Source organism: Phocoena phocoena, chromosome 6 (genome assembly GCF_963924675.1).
Source record: "Phocoena phocoena chromosome 6, mPhoPho1.1, whole genome shotgun sequence".
Lineage (NCBI taxonomy): Eukaryota > Metazoa > Chordata > Mammalia > Artiodactyla > Phocoenidae > Phocoena > Phocoena phocoena.
Genome location: NC_089224.1, coordinates 113169906 through 113187811, shown reverse-complemented (window position 1 = coordinate 113187811; position 17906 = coordinate 113169906). Strand labels below are relative to the sequence as shown.

The window sequence follows — 17906 nt, the reverse complement described above, 5'->3', positions numbered from 1 at the left end:
TCCAGAGCGTTTTTAATGACCTCACATCCCTCCCGCATGTGGATAAATCCCACTGCAAAACAGGACAAGATTTCCTTCTCCGTCTCTGAAAGCGAGCGGATAATGTTGTACAGCTGCCCAATAAATGTTTAATGGTGGCATTTGCTGAGAAGACAGCGTTTCATTGTTTTGCCTGTTAACAGAGTGAAGCAGTCTTCGCTCCCTAGAGGGAAGGACAAGCCTGGGGAGGGGGGCGAGCTGGGGCTCCAGTGCCCGAGGACATTCTTACAGCCCCCGACACTGCATGTCGTTGGGGACTGTCCTTGGAGGCCCACCTCCCATCCCTGATAACTGGAGGGGGGCTCTGAACCCCAACCTCCCTGCCAGCCGCTGGCCTCCTCCTCGGCAGTCAGGTCTCAGGCTGGCAAGGGCTGTGCTGGGACCGGGTCGGGGCTCCTGGGGGCCCTTGCTCGGCTTTCAGGAGGTGCAGCTCTGCGCCCCCACGCAACGGGGATGCCAGAGGCTGAGGGACCCCTGCCTGGGCCCCGTCCCAGAGCTCGCTGCCCAGCAAAACCCACATCCCCGGGCTTGAAACAATAGAACTTCATTCTCTTGGTGCTGGAGGCCCCAAACCCTGAAATCAAGGGGCAGGCAGGGCCACACGAGGCTCTGTGGGGAGCCCTCCGCCGTCTCCCAGCTCCCGGGGGCTCCAGACGGTCCTGGGCTTCGCAGCGTCACTCCAGTCTCTGCCTCCGCCTCCATCTCCAGGTCCCTCCTCTGTCCCTGGGTCCCTGCTCCGTGTGCCTCTCATAAGAACACCTGTCTTTGGATTTAAGGCCCACGGGGTAGTCAGGACGATCTCATCTCAAGATCTCTAATTTAATTACATCTGCAAAGACCTTTCCCCAAAGCTCACATTCACAGGTTCCACGGCATATCTTCTTGGGGCCACCACTCAGCCCAGGACACCTGCCCTCCTGCGGGCTCACCGGGGGCCCCATGGGAAGCCAGGGCTGGGAGGCAGCGTCCTCGGGCCTCGCTTTGAGAACTGTGTTCGGGCCACTCCACACTGGCCCTCGCCCCGGGCTCTGACCATCAGCCAAGTGAGCCTCCTTTTCAGAGAGCAGGAAACAGGCCCAGGGCTAAGAAACCTGCTAAAAATCACACCGGCAGCCCAGACCCAGGTCTCTTAGGCCCTTAACCCCGTGCCTGTGGCCTGGGGTCGCGCTCCGGCTTCTCCCCGCACCCCGCCCTGCACACGGCTGCCTGTGACCGGGGTCCGGCGTCCATCTCCGCACCTGACGGTGACTGGTCCCCCACGTGTCCCAGCACCTGTGCAGGGCTGCTGGCATCCCCAAGCACTGACAGAATGAATGAACGGGCGAAGGAATGAATGAGTGAGCAGACGACTCCCTGGGCCCCGTCACCACCTGCTCGGGAAGCTCTCTGGGCCTCAGTTTCCCCGTGTGTAAAAGTGGGGGATGAAGGGCCAGGTGTGGGAGCCGAGGAATCGGAATGCGGAGATTCACACTCGACCTGCCCCAAGCCTCCCAGCCTCCCAGACAGGCGCGGGCAGATCCCCCATGCAGAGAGGGTCCTTCTCCTCCTCCTGTCCCTCAGCGCTCTGGACCTACTACGTGCCAGGCCCTGTGCTGAGACCGTCACGGCCATCCTGTGAATCCTTACAACAGCCCAGGGAGGGGGCTACCACTCTGACCCCACTTTACCCAGGAGGCCATGGAGGCTGGGGGCGTGCAGAAACTGACCCAGCACCCCAGCACCGCCCCCAGTCGGCCGGGTCACTTCGTCATCCGCCCTCCACTGCAACACAATGTCGAGGGCCCGCTCCGTGCTGGGGAATCACTCTGCCAGCCATTGACCACCTCAGAGCACCACGTGGAGACCAACCAACTGACGTTTACGTGAAAGGGGACAGATGGAGGAAGGGTGGCAGGACGGGGTGTGGACGGAGAAGCGGAAGCGCAGATGGGTGCGCGGATGAGGGCACAGGTGACGGGCAACTGGAAGAAGGGATGGACAGACAGATGGGTGGATGTGTAAGTGGACTGATGATGGGTGCAAGGAAGGATGGGCGGACGGACAGACAGATGGTGGGCTGGATGGGCAGAAGGACAGGCGGGCAGGTGGGTAGGTGAACGGGAGGGAGCGGGTGAGGGTGGGGGAGGGGAGGGAACAACAATTAAAGTCCATTAGCTCAGCCAGACGCACATGTTCTGTGGGCACGTCTAGCCGGCAACGACTGCGACGATCTGGGAGTGCGGCAGAGACACGTCCAGCTGCGCTGTGTCTTTTTAAAGACCCCCGCCCGCCGCGGAAGCTCCAGCTGGCTACTCACGCCCCTCCTGCCGGGCTGCATCCCGCTTCTCCTGACCACCTCCCGCACGGATTACCTCCCCGCTGCCCCGCGGGAAACGGCCAGTTAAGTTCTTTTTGAACAAACGTGTCCCTTTCCAGCTCTCGTGCCCACAGTGGTAGCGGCAGAGAGAAGCAGACACAGCGCTCCTTCAAAATTCTGCGCAGGGGTGAGTGACGGGTGAAAGGAAGCGGCCCTCCCGGTGTCTGCGGTGGCGACGGACTCAGGAAGAGTCAACCGGCCACCGTTTGCCACCGTCTGTCAAGCACGCGGCCCGCCTCCTCCATGCCGTCCTCCCGACAGCCCCATTCACAGATGGGGCCCAGGCTCAGCTGCCGGTGGCAAGCACTCAGGTGTCCAGGGAAGGACGCTGCAGGCCCTGGATGGTGGGGAAGCTTCAGAGGCTCCGTGGTGCCTCCCGGGAGCTCCGTCCCCGTGGCCAGCGTGGATAGGACACGGTCTTGGTGTCGCCAAGGCCAGCGTTGGGTTCTTCCCGCTGCCCCAGGGCTGTCCCCTCCTCCCCGAGTGTGTCACCAAGTGGGGGGAGAGGGTTCTCGGCAGGAGGTTTAATGTAACAGTAGATTCCTTCCCGGGAGGGCCCTGCATGCAAGCAGGTGTCACCTTGTTAGGAGAATGCGAAAGGAATTCACACACTGCGACCACTCTGTTCGCCAGGCGGGGGCCCCACACTGGCCTCAGCTGCCCCTCCTTATTCTGAGGTAGGTTCTGTGTGAGGACGGCCAGAGTGGGGGGACAGGCCAGGCGGAGCCCCATCCGCACCTGCTCCCTCGAGCGAGGGCCTGGCCCACACAACATGCACCGCTTTGAGGCATGAAGCACCCCACCCCACCCAGTGACGGCGGGTCACCAGCCTCGGCTGCCACATCACAGCAGCTCTGGGGTCCTTGAAACAAAGGAAACCAAACTGACCAGGCCTGACTGCCCACCCTCCCCTGCCTGCACGCCCTCCTCCAACACCTCCCAGACAGGAGCTCCCTCCCCACCAGCCTTGCCTCTGCCATGAGGAGCACCCTCCCCTTCTAGAACCTTCTACAGAGCCCCAGGCAGGATCAGGAACACTGCAGGCGCCGCTGCCCCAACTGGTGGGATCCCTCCGTTCAGGTGAGAAACGCTTGGGAGTAAGACAGGGGTGATGGTGGCACAACACTGAATGTGTGTGAGCTGCCACCGAACCGTGCACTTCAAAGGGATGAAGCTTACATGAAGTTTAGTGCAACTCAATAAAAAGCCAGAGAGCACGAGACAGGGTGGTGGGGCTGGGCTAGGACCAGGGAATCAAAGACGGAGGCTGGTCCCTGCTCCCAGAAGCACTCAGCCCAGTGAGGACCCAGAGCCCAGCCCACCACCCGGACCCAGCACGGCGTGTGTGCAGACGTCCACGCGCCTAGGGCGCCACGACAGGCCCCCACCCGCTCCTAAGGCTCCTGTCCCATGCCATCTGCATTCACTCCCACTGCTGCTGTCACAAAGCACCACAGTGGCCCCAAGCAACACGGGTTTACTATCTTGCAGTTCCGGAAGGTGAGAAGTCTGCAATGGGTCTTAGGGACTAAAATCAAGGTGTCAGCAAGGCTGGCTCCTTCCGGAGGCTCCAGGGGAGGATCCGTTCCTCTTCCAGCTTCTGAGACGACCCGTGTTCCTTGGCTCATGGCCACATCACTGCAACCTCCTTCCTCTGACTCTGACCCTCCTGCCGCCCTCTTACAACTACGTTTCTATAGATGTAAGTACATCTATAAAAACGCAACCTGCAGAGAACCGTTTCCCTGTCACACAGGGTCCAGGAGTTAGGAGGTGGATGTATCTTTTGGGGGGCCACCTGTCGGCCCCCCACCCAGCCGGCAGCCCATGGGCGTTCACAGAGTGTCAGGGGCTGCACTAAATCACGCTGCACAGTGTACGGGCTCACGGCAACCTTGCGTGGCAGGGAGAGCTTTCCCAGCCTACAGAAGAAGAGACAGAGGGTCCAAGAGCTTCCCTGCCTAAGGTCACTCAACAAGCAGGTGGCTGACAGATGAGACCTCCGCCGGCGGGGGGCGCCTTGGCTTCACCTTTCAGTTTCAGCCGCAGAGAGGGTCTCACAGTCTCCTCCTTCCCAGCCATTCCCAGCCGTGATGATCCCTCAGTCTGGAGGGCCGGCTCCGGCTGCGACAAGGACCCACATCCCCACACGCTGAGCTGGGTGGCTCCCCAGGGATCACTCCCACCGCGCACACACATCATTCCTGATCCCCCAGCCAGCACCAGGGTGCGGCTCTTAGATTAAGTCTCCTATTCGTCAGCCTCTGAGAAGCATGATTGGGGCTTTTGTGGAAAATCGGCTCCTTATGCACAGAGCAAGCGTTGTGAAAAGGATCATTTTTCTAAAGGACCATGTTGGGCTCCTATCCAGCCACGAAAGAAAAGAGGAAGAGATTCTGCAGGGCTGCAGCCTTGGTCTGTGGGTTTTCAAAACAGAAAAGGGTTTGGCTAAAGGAACACCTTCTGCTAATTAACAACACTGTGAGACGCTCTTAAGGGAAGGGAGTGTTTTGTGTCAGCGCCGGTGGCTCCCAGAATGGTGAACTGCCCGTGAAAACTCAACCTGTACGGCCCACGAGGAGAGACGATTCAAACGCGTTGTGCTACAGGGGCGGTCGGAGCCGCCTCCCAGGCTCAGGGTGGGTGAGCCGTGTGAAGTGATGGAGGTCCTGTCCCCAGGGGGCTGCGGAGGGAAGGGACCCTGGGAAAGTTCTGGATTGGGGCTCAAACAAGGAGGGAGAAGAAACACAGGGTGGGGACGGGGCACAGGGGAAACCGAGCGATACGGACGAGGAGGAGATGCAGGTGAGCCTCTTCCTGCAAAGGCTCTGCTCCTGCCGGGAGGCCCTGCCTCTTCCTTTTGTCTGCAAACACCTCCCCCATGTGCAGTAAAGGGTTAACTCGGCAGACCTGGGCCGCCCACACCCTGCACATTCAAGGAAGATCAGGTCCTGGTCCGTTGGCTCCCGGCAGGGACCTCTGTGCCCTTGGGATGTCCTGCTGATAAGAGCATCTTTGTCTACCTGGGGGGCCCTGGGCCCAGCCACAGAGTCTGGGAAATGGTGGGGTTTATGGTGGGGCCACCGCTCGACCTCTGCAGGGGCTGGAGGCTAAGGTCACCCACGTGGGCAGTCAGCCACGTCTACATGACCCACCCCAAACGAGAACCTGGGCACCAAAGCTCAGGGGGGCTTCCCTGGCTGGCAACCCTCACCCATGGCATCACACATCGTTCTGGGAGAACGAAGCACTGTCCATGCAACTCCTCGGAGAGAGGAGACCTGGAAGACTCATGCATCGTCCCTCCTGGACGCCAGTCCATGTGCCTTTTCCATCTGCTAATTTGTATCTGGTTCCTTTTGCTGTAATAAACCAGAATCTTGAGTAGAGTGGCTTTGCTGAGTTCTCTGAGTCCCAGCGAATCGTCAGACCCGAGGGTGGTCTTGGGGGCCCCCGATGCACCCTGTTACATCACTGCAACGAACTATAGTATGCGTTGAGCCCTTCCGTGGGCCAACACTGACCTCGGGATTTACGTGCCTCATCTGGATGAACCCTGAGGAGCCCCCTGGGGGAATCCCCATCCACCAACTCAGAGAGGGGCTTCCCACACAAGGCACACAGCCAACAGGATGCAGGGTTTACGGCCGGGTCTCACCAACTCCGCAGCCCAGATCGCAACCCTCTCTGCTCACCATCGCCCTAAGGGTCTCCATTCCCCATCCAGGGGGCCACTGTGCCCACACACTGCCCGGGCGGCTCCCGGAATAGGGAGGCGAGAGGGCAGGTTTCCAAGTTCACCTGCCAGCCTCGGAGAGCACCACGGGAGCAGCCTGGGAGGCACCTGGGTCATGGGGCGGGGGCCCTGGGACCATGGGGGCGGAGAGGTCAGGGGAGATGGGGGGATGGGGGCGAGAAGGCCAGGAGGGAGGGCACCGCCCCATCCCCCAGGAGCCTCCACACTGATCAGAGGTCACTCGCCCGCTCTCAGGCCCCTCACCACCTTCTAAGCCACCGGCAGACCCTATGGCTGGCTGTCAACCCTCAGGGAAACTGAGGCTCCAGGAGCCTGCAGACAGGGCGGTCCCAGCCTCGGTCACGGGCCTCGGGCACGGCAGGGCACGGCGTGGGGAGCCTGGCACGGTGCTCAGGCCACCGCAGGACCGAGTCCAAGCACAGCCAGCTGGCTCGTCCGCCCCAGGGGCACCGCGGGGCTCCCTGGCAGCAGGCCCCTGTTTGGGAGGATGTTTAACGGATTGAGAGAAAAGCTCACGTTACGTGACAAAGCAGAGAAAATGACTAACTTCTGTGGCAGGTCTTCATTCCCGCCTACGTGTACATGTAGACACGCGCACAGGTGGAGAATGTGCTGGAACGGGTAAGAGGCAACCCAGAACACCGCCTGTCGTCCCGGGCTAGCGGGGGAAAGAACGGACGACCGTTTCTGGGAAAAACACAAGAAAATCCACGTACTGTCTTTGTATCCAGAAACAACTCGCTTTTCTCAATTAAACATTTTTAACGTGTCCTTATTACAGACAAAAGCTACAATGAAAACCAGCCCATGCAACTGGGGGCCTCACAGCTGAAGTTCTACAACATAGGCTGGGTGGTGGGTACAGGGGTTTCGTCTTAATGTTATTCCTTGTACCCTAAACGTGTTATAAATATTCTCGAATATGTGTTTAATAGCAGCTTAAAAACATTTTCAAACAGCCTATCCTTCAGCTGACGTTAAAAAAAAATCCTCAATTCAATGAAATTTCTGAGTCCTTGGAGAACCCAACAGAGAAAGAGGTTCTGGGTGGGTTCCCTAATATTTGCGTCTGTTCCGGTGACCCTCTGGACCTGGGCAAACAGCCCCACCAAGGGTCCCACTGCAGTAGGCACCCTGGTCCTGGGACCCCCCAGCCCACGAATGTGCAGCGCCCCCCTCCACGACAACACCAGGGTGAAGCCCCTCCGTAGTTCCACCACCCTCACAAAGTCGCCTGCACCCAGCCAGGTGCGACCCCATCCACTCCACCCGCAGGAGGAGCTATTTCTGCCCTCCCAAGCTTCTCATCCCCACCCTGCTAGCCCACAATCCCCAGGGACATCGAGGAAGGGAGGGCCCGTGCCTGTCCTCACCGGATACGGAACCTGGTCTCCCTGACCCCAATCCATGGGTCAGAATACACAATGACCAGTCCTTACCTGGGGCTGCCGCCCCGTCCCCCTCCCCCGTGGCCGGCATGCCCCCATCCCCCCATCTCCCCTGACCCCTCCGCCCTCACAGTTCCAGGGCCCCTCGCCCCACGACGTCCACGTGTCAGGGACGAGAGATCAGACCAACGGGGGCCATGGGATTCTCTGCAATCCAAGCAGAATTAAAGTTGAGTGGAGAGATTCCTGCCGGGAGGCCTGCAGCCCCAAGCAGACAGGTCCCCTGGCTCGGCCCCATCACAGCAAACAAACACTGCTACTTCATGCGAGGCAAGACCCACTTCTGATGTGTGGAGAGTGCATTTAGGTAGGCAATGATCTGTGAAAGGATTAATCTGCTGATCTTATTACCTAAATCGAGAGAGATTTTGCAGCCATCAGTAACACGCTGCAAGATTTCCCCGGTGGGAGCTGAAGCCTCTCCCCTCCTCCCCGCCCCCTCCAGCCGCTGCCAACAGGCAACCCGACAACACGCTGAAAATTCATGAGAAAGACACAGGGCAGACGGTGTCTGCTCAAAACTCCAATATCTGTGACAGGGCACGTGGGTGGCGGATGAAGATGAAAGGGCAGGCACTCAGCAGCGCGCGTTCCGCGAAGCTCACCTGATCCCTTTGGTCTGAGCCAAGTTGTGCAGGGAGAGCCTCGACACAGCCGAGATGACCTGGGGGGAGACGAAAAGATGCTTCTGTAATTTCACCAGAAAGCCTGAAGTCATCATAAAACTGTAATGAAGCGTTTTGTAGGTGTCGAGAACAGTTCACTGAGCCCGTTTCATCTTGGTAAACAATAACAAAAAAAACACAGCGTAAGATTTTTTAGGCAAGACACCTCTTTTGTATTTGTCGTGCAAAATATGTCATTTTGGTGCACTAATGTTTGCCGAGGGCTGCTGCACGCCCGGCGCAGCGCCCTGGAGAGGAGCAGGGCTGGGCTCACAGCCCCCCCTCTGCCGACTCCCGGGGCTCCGACATCAACCACTCCCTGAGTCTCGTTCTCCCCCAGGAGAGGGTCTGCCTCATCGGGGCCACTGAGAGTCTGTCTGCTCAGACATCATGCCTACAAAGTGCTCACCCCAGGCTCCTGTTCTGCAAGTTACCATATGATTAATAACAACTCCTGTTCCGAGTAGGTGCTGATGCATTTCAGAGATGGGGAAACAGTGGCCCAGAGAGGTCAAGAGATTTCCCCAAGGTGACACAGCAGCCCGGGGCATAGCGTAGAGGCAAACATCCCAGCATAATGCTCCCTTCCCCTCCAGCCCCTCCTCTCTCCAGTATGACCATTTAAACAGATGCCCGGCGCCCTGGGGGGTCGGGGTGTAGAGGGGAAACGAAGCAGCCCAGGTTCAGATTTCATGAGGGGATCCCAGCAGGCTCTCCCCAGACCGACAAGACTTGTCAAAGTCAAATTCCCGAAGTGCCCGGCGAGAAGCACTTCCAATCTGCCGCCCCTGCCCCAACCCGGTCCTGCCCCGTGTCCAGCCCCCTCCAGACACACAGGCCCCGCCCAGCTCCCAGCCTCAGAGGCCTCAACGCGGCCGGCCGTTCCACAGATCTCCAAAATGACCAGTGGCAAGCAGGGATGAGGCTCCACAGATGGTCATGGGGTAATGGAGGCCGGGAGAGGGCGGTGACTGACCCCGAACACAGAGCACCACGCACTCGAGAATGACTCACAACTCACACAAGCTGCTCACGATTCCCGGCAGGACTGACGGGGCACCTGCCGTGCCAGACACTTGAGCACCGAGGAGGCAGGGGCAAGCCTCGACCCTGAGAGCCAGCTGCGTGTGCACGGGTGCGGGTGTGGGTGCGCGTCTGAGGACGGGGAACATGAACGTGGCCCGTGATGACCACTTGCTAAAGTCACAGACACCCTCTGCTGAGTGCCGGCTGTCTCAGAAACTGAGTCTGACGGGCCTTTCATGGCCATCATCCCAGCGAATCCTCACACCCCTAAAGGCCAGGCCTGCCGTGCACACTTGGGAGACGGGAAAACTGAGGCTAGGTCACCTTCCCGAAGTCCCCCATCAGGGACACAGGCCTCCGACTTCCTTGTGGGCAGCTCTCCTTCTGGCAGGAATTTCTTTTTAAAAAGGAGGAGGAGAGAACCCCAAACCATACAGAGGGGCCCTTTCTCAGCTGGCGAGACGGCAGATTGGGCCAACAAGCTGAGTGCTGTGCGCTGTCTTCCGGTAGGGGTTCTATTTCAGGGGCCGGGACGCACGGAAGTTATGAATGCAAAGAATGACAGGGTTCTTCTGTGTTTTCTCAGACAAGACTCAATGGGTTTATTGTGCAGCTGGCCCAGCCAGGGCTCCCACACTTGTGTGCTCCGAGAGGCCTTTCACAAACAATGAGCAACTTGGCTTCTGCCGTTATTCTTGGCTTTTACGGGCTCTAAATATTTAGGAAGAACAAAAATTAAAGCAATGTTGCTTGATGGCCTTATAGTTACTAGATAGAATGCTGGAAGTGTTAGGGCCAAAGGGCTTAGCAACTAGAGGGCACACACGCCACCCCTCTCCTACGCCTACCGTGGCAGACATCGCTAATCAACTGCCGCACTCCTCCGCGTGGAGCCAGACACAGGCCTAGAGTCAGTCCTTCCTGTGGAGCCCACACGAGGCACCAGCAGCCCGTCAGCATCGCACAGGAGACGAAACCTGTCTACCAACCTGCAGTCAGGGCCGAGGCCGAGTCTCATAAAGGTGGAGCCCAGGACAGGGAGGAACTGTCACAGCGGAGTGAGCTGAGGCCAGGAGACCGGTCCCTGTGTCCACGTGTCCACAGTCCCAGCGGACAGAATGGCTTCTCCTGCTGCCAGGACCACAGCAAAGCTCAGTCCTGAGCTCTCAGTCGCTTTGCTCCAGGCTGGAACCTGTCACTAGCAGTCTGTAAAGGGCTCCGCTCTGGATGTGTATCACCAGACAGGAGCAGCTCCTTAAACGGGGTTAACAGGATTAACTGTCCCAGCTCTGCCGGAGGTGCCCTGCCCCTCGCTCCGCGTGGGCTGTGCTTTTCCTGGCTGGTGTCTGTGCAAGAAGGGAAATCTCAGGTCTCACCAGGGGGGACCTCACTCCAGTGACCAGAGGCCCAGGGCAGGGGCTGCTAGGGAACAGACGTGGGACCCCTCAGAGCCGTGGGGTCAGATGAGGGGCACTGGCCCCGCGTGAAAGGTTAGGGGTGCGGGGGGCGTGAAGCACCTCAGCGGCTTCCCGAGGCGCCTTCGGCCGGTGCCTGCCCCACTCCCAGGATGGAGGAGCTGGGCTTCCCCAGAGGCATCACTCTCCCGGCCCACAGTCCCTGCCAACTCCTCTGAAAACGTAAATGTCAATGGATGACATTTCCCCAACTTTTATCTCCATTTCTCATCTGCATCCCTGATAATGAATGAAAAGACACGGCACCTGCTCTCCCTCCTCCCTCCCTCTTCCCCTTCCCTCCACATACAAGCGGCTCAGACCTTTGGGCTCAGCGATCCACCAACTGTTCCCGCCTGGGCCCACGGAGCCTCAGCTCCAGGCAAACAAAGAAACGTGTGTGCAGGGGCCGGGCAGGGGATTGACAGGAGAAGGGTGTGCGCCCACGGGGACCAGTCCTGCTGGGAGGAGAAACGTGCACGGCCAACTCCCCAAAACCACAGCTGTCTGTGCTGTTCACTTGCATCTACGTCTTGACTGTGACTTTTAATGTTTCAGCTCCTTTAAGACTCGGTGAAGGAACAAGAACGGGTGTGACAGCCCAGAGGCTGGGAGGCCGGGGTCCGGGGTCTGGACCCTGGACGGCAGTCTTGGCCCCGTCCCCACCAGGCGTGGCCTGCTTCGACCCTGCAGCTCTCCACCCGGCCTCCATCCGGGCAGGCAGATTCCCAGACACCGGTGGCCAATCAGCTTCCACACGTGCAGGGGAGGAGCTTTAGAGTGCAGACCCCCGGGCCCAGGCCAAAGGCTGGGACAGAGGTGGCGGCTCCTCCTCAGAAGGTGGCCCAAGCAGAGCATGTGTGGGGCTCGGCTGGGGGCCACCGGGGCGAGTCTGGGCTGCAGCCAGATGGTCTGCTGGGGAGGAGGAGCCCAGACAGTCCTGGGTTCAAATCCGGCCCCCCTGCCTCAGTTTGCCTGTCTGTGAAATGCGGGAGAAAAGCGCGTCTCTCATATGGCTCTGCTGGACTCGGCGGAACGTGTGTCAGGTGGCTGGCCTGCAGCAGGTGCTCACAGACGGCTCACAGAAGGGGGTTTTGCACAACCAGGGGAGCGAGGAGATCCACGCAGTGATTAAGGGTTGCCTCACCCACCCCCCATTCGGATGAAAACACAGGAAGAAGGCAAAGCTCCTGGCTTCAGGCTCGCGCCTTTGTTAGGACTTAAGAAGAGCAGTTCAGGACGAGGGCTGAAGAGGCAGACAGAGACCAGAGGCCGAGGGAGAGGTGGAGAGATGAGGAGACAGACAGAGAGGGGATCTCGGACTCCGAAAAGCAGCATCATTCAGGGGTCTCCAAGGGGAGACAGGGAGGACAGCCCGAGGCCTCCGGGCAGCTCTGGACCCGTTACCCCTTTGCTGAAGCCTCTGCTGAAACCTGCACGGGGAAGCAGCCAGACAGCGGCCTCAAGGGCCTGGCCCCGAGTGGGCGGAGACGGCTCTGGGCTGCCGGGCTTGCCAACCCTCCTCTGCTCGGGTCGTCCCTGGGCTGCAGGAGGCCCAGCCATAATCAGTCAGCCTCCTGCCCAGCAAGGGCTGTAACTCAGGTGAGGACTCACCTTCTACTGCTCCGGGGCAGAGTTTGCAAACTGCAGGTGTTGACCCACTGGTGAGGCGTAAACTTGGACGGGTCCTAACGGCATTTTTTCAGTGAAGTAGGATAGGATGGGATGGAAAAGGATGGGACGGGACGGGAAGGGATGGGATGATATGGGATGGTAAGGGGTGGGGGTGGGGGGGATGGGATGGGATAGGACAGGACAGACAATACCAGAAAAGAGAAGTAAATTAAGTAAGATCTCATGAAAAGTTTGTTTCAGTCTAGAGGACATGAAGGATTTTAGCTTCTCTGACTTACTCACTCATCAAATGTTTAATGCACGCTGCTAAGTGCAGGCACCGTGCCTCGTGGTCGGGACGTAACAGAGGGTGGATCAGATTCAGGGCCACTTTGCTCCCCAACAGGCGCCATCTCAGAGCTCCGAGAGCCCCAGGAGGCTCCCTCCCATGAGATAGGCTGGACTGAAATTGTGGCCCCATTTTACAGACAGGAATTCAAAGCCCAGTGACCCACGGACTCGCTCAAGCTTACACAGTCAGCTGTGGCTCTGAGAGGAGAACTTTCTGTTATCCACCCCGCTGTACCTTCGGTGGGGTGGGGGAGGGGTCCGTGACATGTCTCCCAGCCTCCATGCTTTCCCCTTTCCCTACAGGGCGAGCAGAGGCCATGGTTCCAGGGGCCCCATGCAGACAGCTTCAGGCATCCCAGACAATCGACACCTTTCATGTCCCATGGTCAGCTTTTCCAAGCTCTTCTGGGGCTGGCATCACATCTGACCTTCAAAACCAGGCTCTGAGCTGCCTCTTCCCATTTCACAGGTGAGAAAAACTGCAGCTCACCGAGTTTACATGATGGCCTAAATCACAGAGTGACTTTAAGAATGCTCAAAGAATATCTGGGGATTTGGGTGGGTGTGTGGATGAGCCAGACATGTAGATGGGTGGGTGAATGGGGGATGGATGGATGATCCGTTGATTGGATGGGTGGACAGATGGACAGACAGACAGATGGCTAGGTGGATGATGAATGGATGAATGCACGGACGGATCGACAGATGGGTGGATGGGTGGACGGACAGATGGACAGACAGGATCAACGGCAAAGGCTCCAATGAGAACCTGCCTCCCAATCCCCACTTCTTAGTTATGAGAACCTGAGCTACTGTTTATTGAGCCCTTACTAAGTGTCATAGGATTAGCATGACACAAACATGCTTCCTGCGTGGAAGGTTCTCTCCCCCCAACTCTCCACTTACTAGATGCAGACGCTGGGGACTAGAGAGCACACGAACCCTGCCCCAGGTCACCCAGCAATAAGTGGCTCACTTAGGAACTGGACCCAGTCTGTGTCAGCCGATCCCGCGCTCCCATCAGCTGAGCCATACTCCACACGGGAGGCCGCGGTGGGCAAAAAGCCCCCCAACTCCTCTCCAGGCCCAACCAGACCACATCTTCCAGCCTCGCCTGCAGTTACTGGGAACAGACATCAAGCAGGCTGCTTTGCAGACCTAGCTCACGAAACCGCCCTGCTCCTGGGGTGACCTTGAAAGCCCCACTTAAAGGTGGCAAAGCCGCCATCAGCCTGGATCCCAGAAGGCCTGCGTGGAGCAGAGGCCACACACGCACGCACGCACTCTCTGCCCACTGGGAAACTCTCTGAACGGTTCCGCCACCTCCCGTGTAAGCCAGCCCAGCCCAGGTCTATCCGTCACGGCAGCTCTGCTGTCATCACACAAAACGTCACCGCCCTGCAACTCAAAATGTGAACCTAAGCATGGGCAGAGACGATCCAGTGCAAGAACAGAGATGGCGGGCTTCCCTGGTGGCGCAGTGGTTGAGAGTCCGCCTGCCAATGCAGGGGACACGGGTTCGTGCCCCGGTCCGGGAAGATCCCATATGCCGCGGAGCGGCTGGGCCCGTGAGCCATGGCCGCAGAGCCTGCGCGTCCGGAGCCTGTGCTCTGCAACGGGAGAGGCCACAACAGTGAGAGGCCCGCCTACAGAAAAAAAAAAAAAAAAAAAAAAAAAAGAACAGAGATGGCTACAAGTCGGCCTTTAAAAGGGCCGGACGGCTGCCCAGTCGCTGACAAGTGGGCTTCCTGCCCCAGCTCCCCTCGGTCATTAGGAATCATTAAGCAGGAACTGCACAGACCAGCAAGACTTTCTTATCAGCCAGAACCACTCATCTGCGAACACACCAGCAGCTCCGAGGAGACAAAACGGGCCAGATGATCAAACTCATTTAAATACGTTGCCCGGAAACTCACCTATCGGGGAAATCTACAGCTAACTCGGCTGCATATTTAGAAGCAAATCATTATAAACTGCTTTCTCAGCTCAGCCGGCATTGCCCTTCCTTTTTTCCTCTTTCCGCATCAAGAGCAAAAATGGTCAGAGACACTTGTGCTGTTGCGTTCGGAATGACAAGCGGCCGGCAAGGAGTGATTCATTACGAACCACGGGCAACCACAGCTCCGTGTTCAAGCTCTGCCACTAGAAGGCCGGGAAACAAAAGCCAGTGGGGAGCACGGTCACCTCTTAGCCACCACCTTCTGCACAGCAGTGCCGCGGTACCTAACAGATGGGGTTTTCCTTCAAGGGTGCCAAAAGGATGCGGGGAGATGGGAGGGAGCCAGACCCCAAGCCCCAAGACAGCGATACAGAATGAAAAAGAAAAAAATGCCACTCACAGAGCCAAGTGACCCGCAGCAACCTGGGAGGGGAGTGCTCGGAGGGAGGGTCTGGTAGCCTTTAGAGGGTCGGAGCTTGAAAGTGATTTAGGAGGAAAAAAAAGTTAGGCTAAGAAAGCAAAGACTGTGGATATCTCAGAATTGGCCCACTGCTCTGTCGTGCCCTTGAACTGAGCTTTCAGTGAGATCTGAAACAATTCCCCAAATCTAGCTGCACTTCCTCTCTCGGTGGGTCCAGATTAAGACCTTCAAACGCAGGGAGAAGAGACCACCCCGAGCCTCAGCGGCCAGCAGCCCAAATCTTCACAGCTCGGACTCTGTAGCTGCTGACGTCTACGACCCAACACAGAGGGATCCCTGAGCCCCGGGCCCTCTCGGACCTGTGACGGTGGGCTCACACCGCTCTGCCTACAGGGCACCTCCAGCGGAGCCAGCGCCTGGCAAGCCCTCAGCTCCCTCTGTGCGTGGACACTCCTCCATCTCCACGGCCACACCCACCACGGGGGCTGCCCTGCTCTTACTTACAAGTTGAGAAAACTGAAGCCCAGAGAGGGACGGTGACAGGACCAAGGTCTCACCGCTGGTGGCGGGGACCGCACTGGAGCTCAGCTCCTAAAACACATAGGAGGCCCCGCAAAAGCAAGGACGCTGAGCACGTTTCCCAGCCACCTCCCCGGGGCCAGGAGACAGCCCTGGCCCCCACTTTACCCAAGGTGGGTGCTCAAGGAGGACAGGCTGGACCCTGGCTCCGCTCTCTGCTCGGCCCTTTCTCTGAGCGTCCACCCCACCCCCCGGGCCTCAATTTCCTACTGGGAATGAAAGGCTGTGACCTAGTGTGGCGTTCCCCTGGCTCTGATCACATCTGAGAGTCCCGGGCCACGGCACACAGGACAGACCCAAAGGGCCTGGTGAGGCCCCTGGTGAGGGGGCCAAGCAGAAGCCCCCAGGGACGTCACAGCTGTAAATGGTCCAGGGCCAGGAGCCTGGAGAGGAGGACGGCACGTGGCCCGGGGCCTCTGAGACCAGCTGACCACTACACTGAGCCCAAGAGGGGAGATGGGAAGGGGGCAGGGGCCACCGCCGTTCCTCCCCGTGTTCTCTGCCGCCAGCATCCCTGCCCTCTCTGTGTCTCCGAGGCTACGCTTGGCGGGGGGTTGAGATTTAATATCCCCTCCGTCCTGACACCCTCCGGAGACCTGGAAGAGGAGGGCCAAGCGGCAGCCCCCGTCCCCCGGCACCATCCCCTCCCCACTGCAACAAGCTAAGGTGGCCAGCTGCCCCGGCCAGTGTGTAAGGGTGATGGGCCAGCGCCTATAACTCCAGAGGAGAAGGAAGCCCACGACCCAGCCAGAGCAGGAAACGCCGGGGGCAGCACTCCATAACCCTGGGAACCAGGAAAGAGGCTGGAAGGGAAGCTGGATCCAGGTGTCCTCATGGAACACAGCGAGGGGTCAGGTGTGAACGGAGCATGCAGAGCCGCCCAGCCATGAGGCTCAGGGGCGCCTGCAACACACAGTGTCCATCCAAGAGTCCCTGGGCACCGGCTATCTATGGTCCCTGATCCATAACGTCGGGGCAAACGCTCTGTGATCACAGGGCTGGGAGAGGACCAGGGAGACCCTGAGCTGGAGCTGTTCCCAACGAGGAGGGTTTGCAGGAATCGGTCAGGAAACGTAAAATCCTTAGTGGAAGGAGCTTGGCGACCACCTGGTCCAAATTCTTCAATCTGCAGATGGGAAACCTAAAACCCAGCTAGGGAGATGTAAGTGATTTGCAAAGGCCACCCAGTAGCTTCCAGGCAGAGCCAGCCGGGGAGGCAGGGACGCCACTTGGAGCTCCAGGTCCCTGCCCTGACCGTCTTCACTGACAACCTCAGCTAACGTGCATCCAGGCCTCCCCCCGGCCAAGTCTTTACCAGGCTTATTTCTGTTTATTCCCCCAAACGCCCTCTCCACCGGGAGACACTCCTGCCAAACTTCCCATTTCACGGAGAAGCAACTGAGGCTCGGGGATTCACAGATGACAAGTGATGAGTAGAGGTGGATGCAGGTCATCCATCCAGCTGCGGGGCCCCAGATCTTCACCCGGGCCCTGCCCCAGCAAGGCTGGTTCACCCACCCAACCTGAGGCCAACAGACAGCAGTGCAGGATCACAAACCCCAGAAGAGCAGTGTTGCTAAGTGAGGCCCTGAGGCCAGGAAGCCCGCCCACCACAACAGCGGCTTTGGGAGCCTGATGGGGCGGGTACCCCCAGGCCACCACTCATCGTCTGTGAATGCGGCTCACCATCCCTCTCGACACTCCCTCCCACCTCCCTGTTAGCACAGCTGCTGATGGAGCTGCCAGGGCAGCAGGAGGGGAGCACAGGCTGGGCCTCCCCTCCCCCATCTGGCAGGTAAGAGGTGGGATGAAGGTGTGTCAAAACGTAGGCGGCATCTCAAAGCCAGCTGCAGACAGGCAGCGACACAGCTCCCCGCTGATCCGGGGCGAGGCCACAGCACCACGAGTCACTGCCCCGAAGGTAGGAGCGTCCCAAGGGCGGCCCAGGGCTGCCACGCCCACACACTTTACAGAACAGCACTGGGCAGGGTGGGAGGAGCCCTCATCCCAGGAGGAGGCCTTGCCCTCCCGAAAGGCCCCCCCGCTACACTTTTCCCTTCCCTCTTCCTAGTGGCGGAGACGGTGAACCAAGGGGCCAGGCAGCAGGCGTCTACACAGCCGGCTCCCTGAGCAGGTCCCCGGGGCCCACCCCAGACACACCTCCCTCTGCTTTTGCATCGACTCCCGCCTCGGCACGTATGGTTTGGCCCCAGCACAATCCCGTGGGGTCAGGACCATCCTCCCCAATTTCCAGATG

General features: G+C 59.1%; 1 protein-coding gene across 3 annotated transcripts in view; it reads right to left on the bottom strand.

Moving 5' to 3' along the window:
* Positions 1 to 17906, bottom strand: part of VAV2 (vav guanine nucleotide exchange factor 2) — a 176324-nt gene that overhangs the window by 71911 nt on the left and 86507 nt on the right. For all 3 annotated transcript variants that reach the window (XM_065879820.1, XM_065879821.1, XM_065879822.1), the window contains exon 3: positions 8206 to 8264. In XM_065879820.1, coding sequence (XP_065735892.1) covers positions 8206 to 8264 — 59 coding nt within the window. The remainder of the gene's footprint in view (positions 1 to 8205; positions 8265 to 17906) is intronic.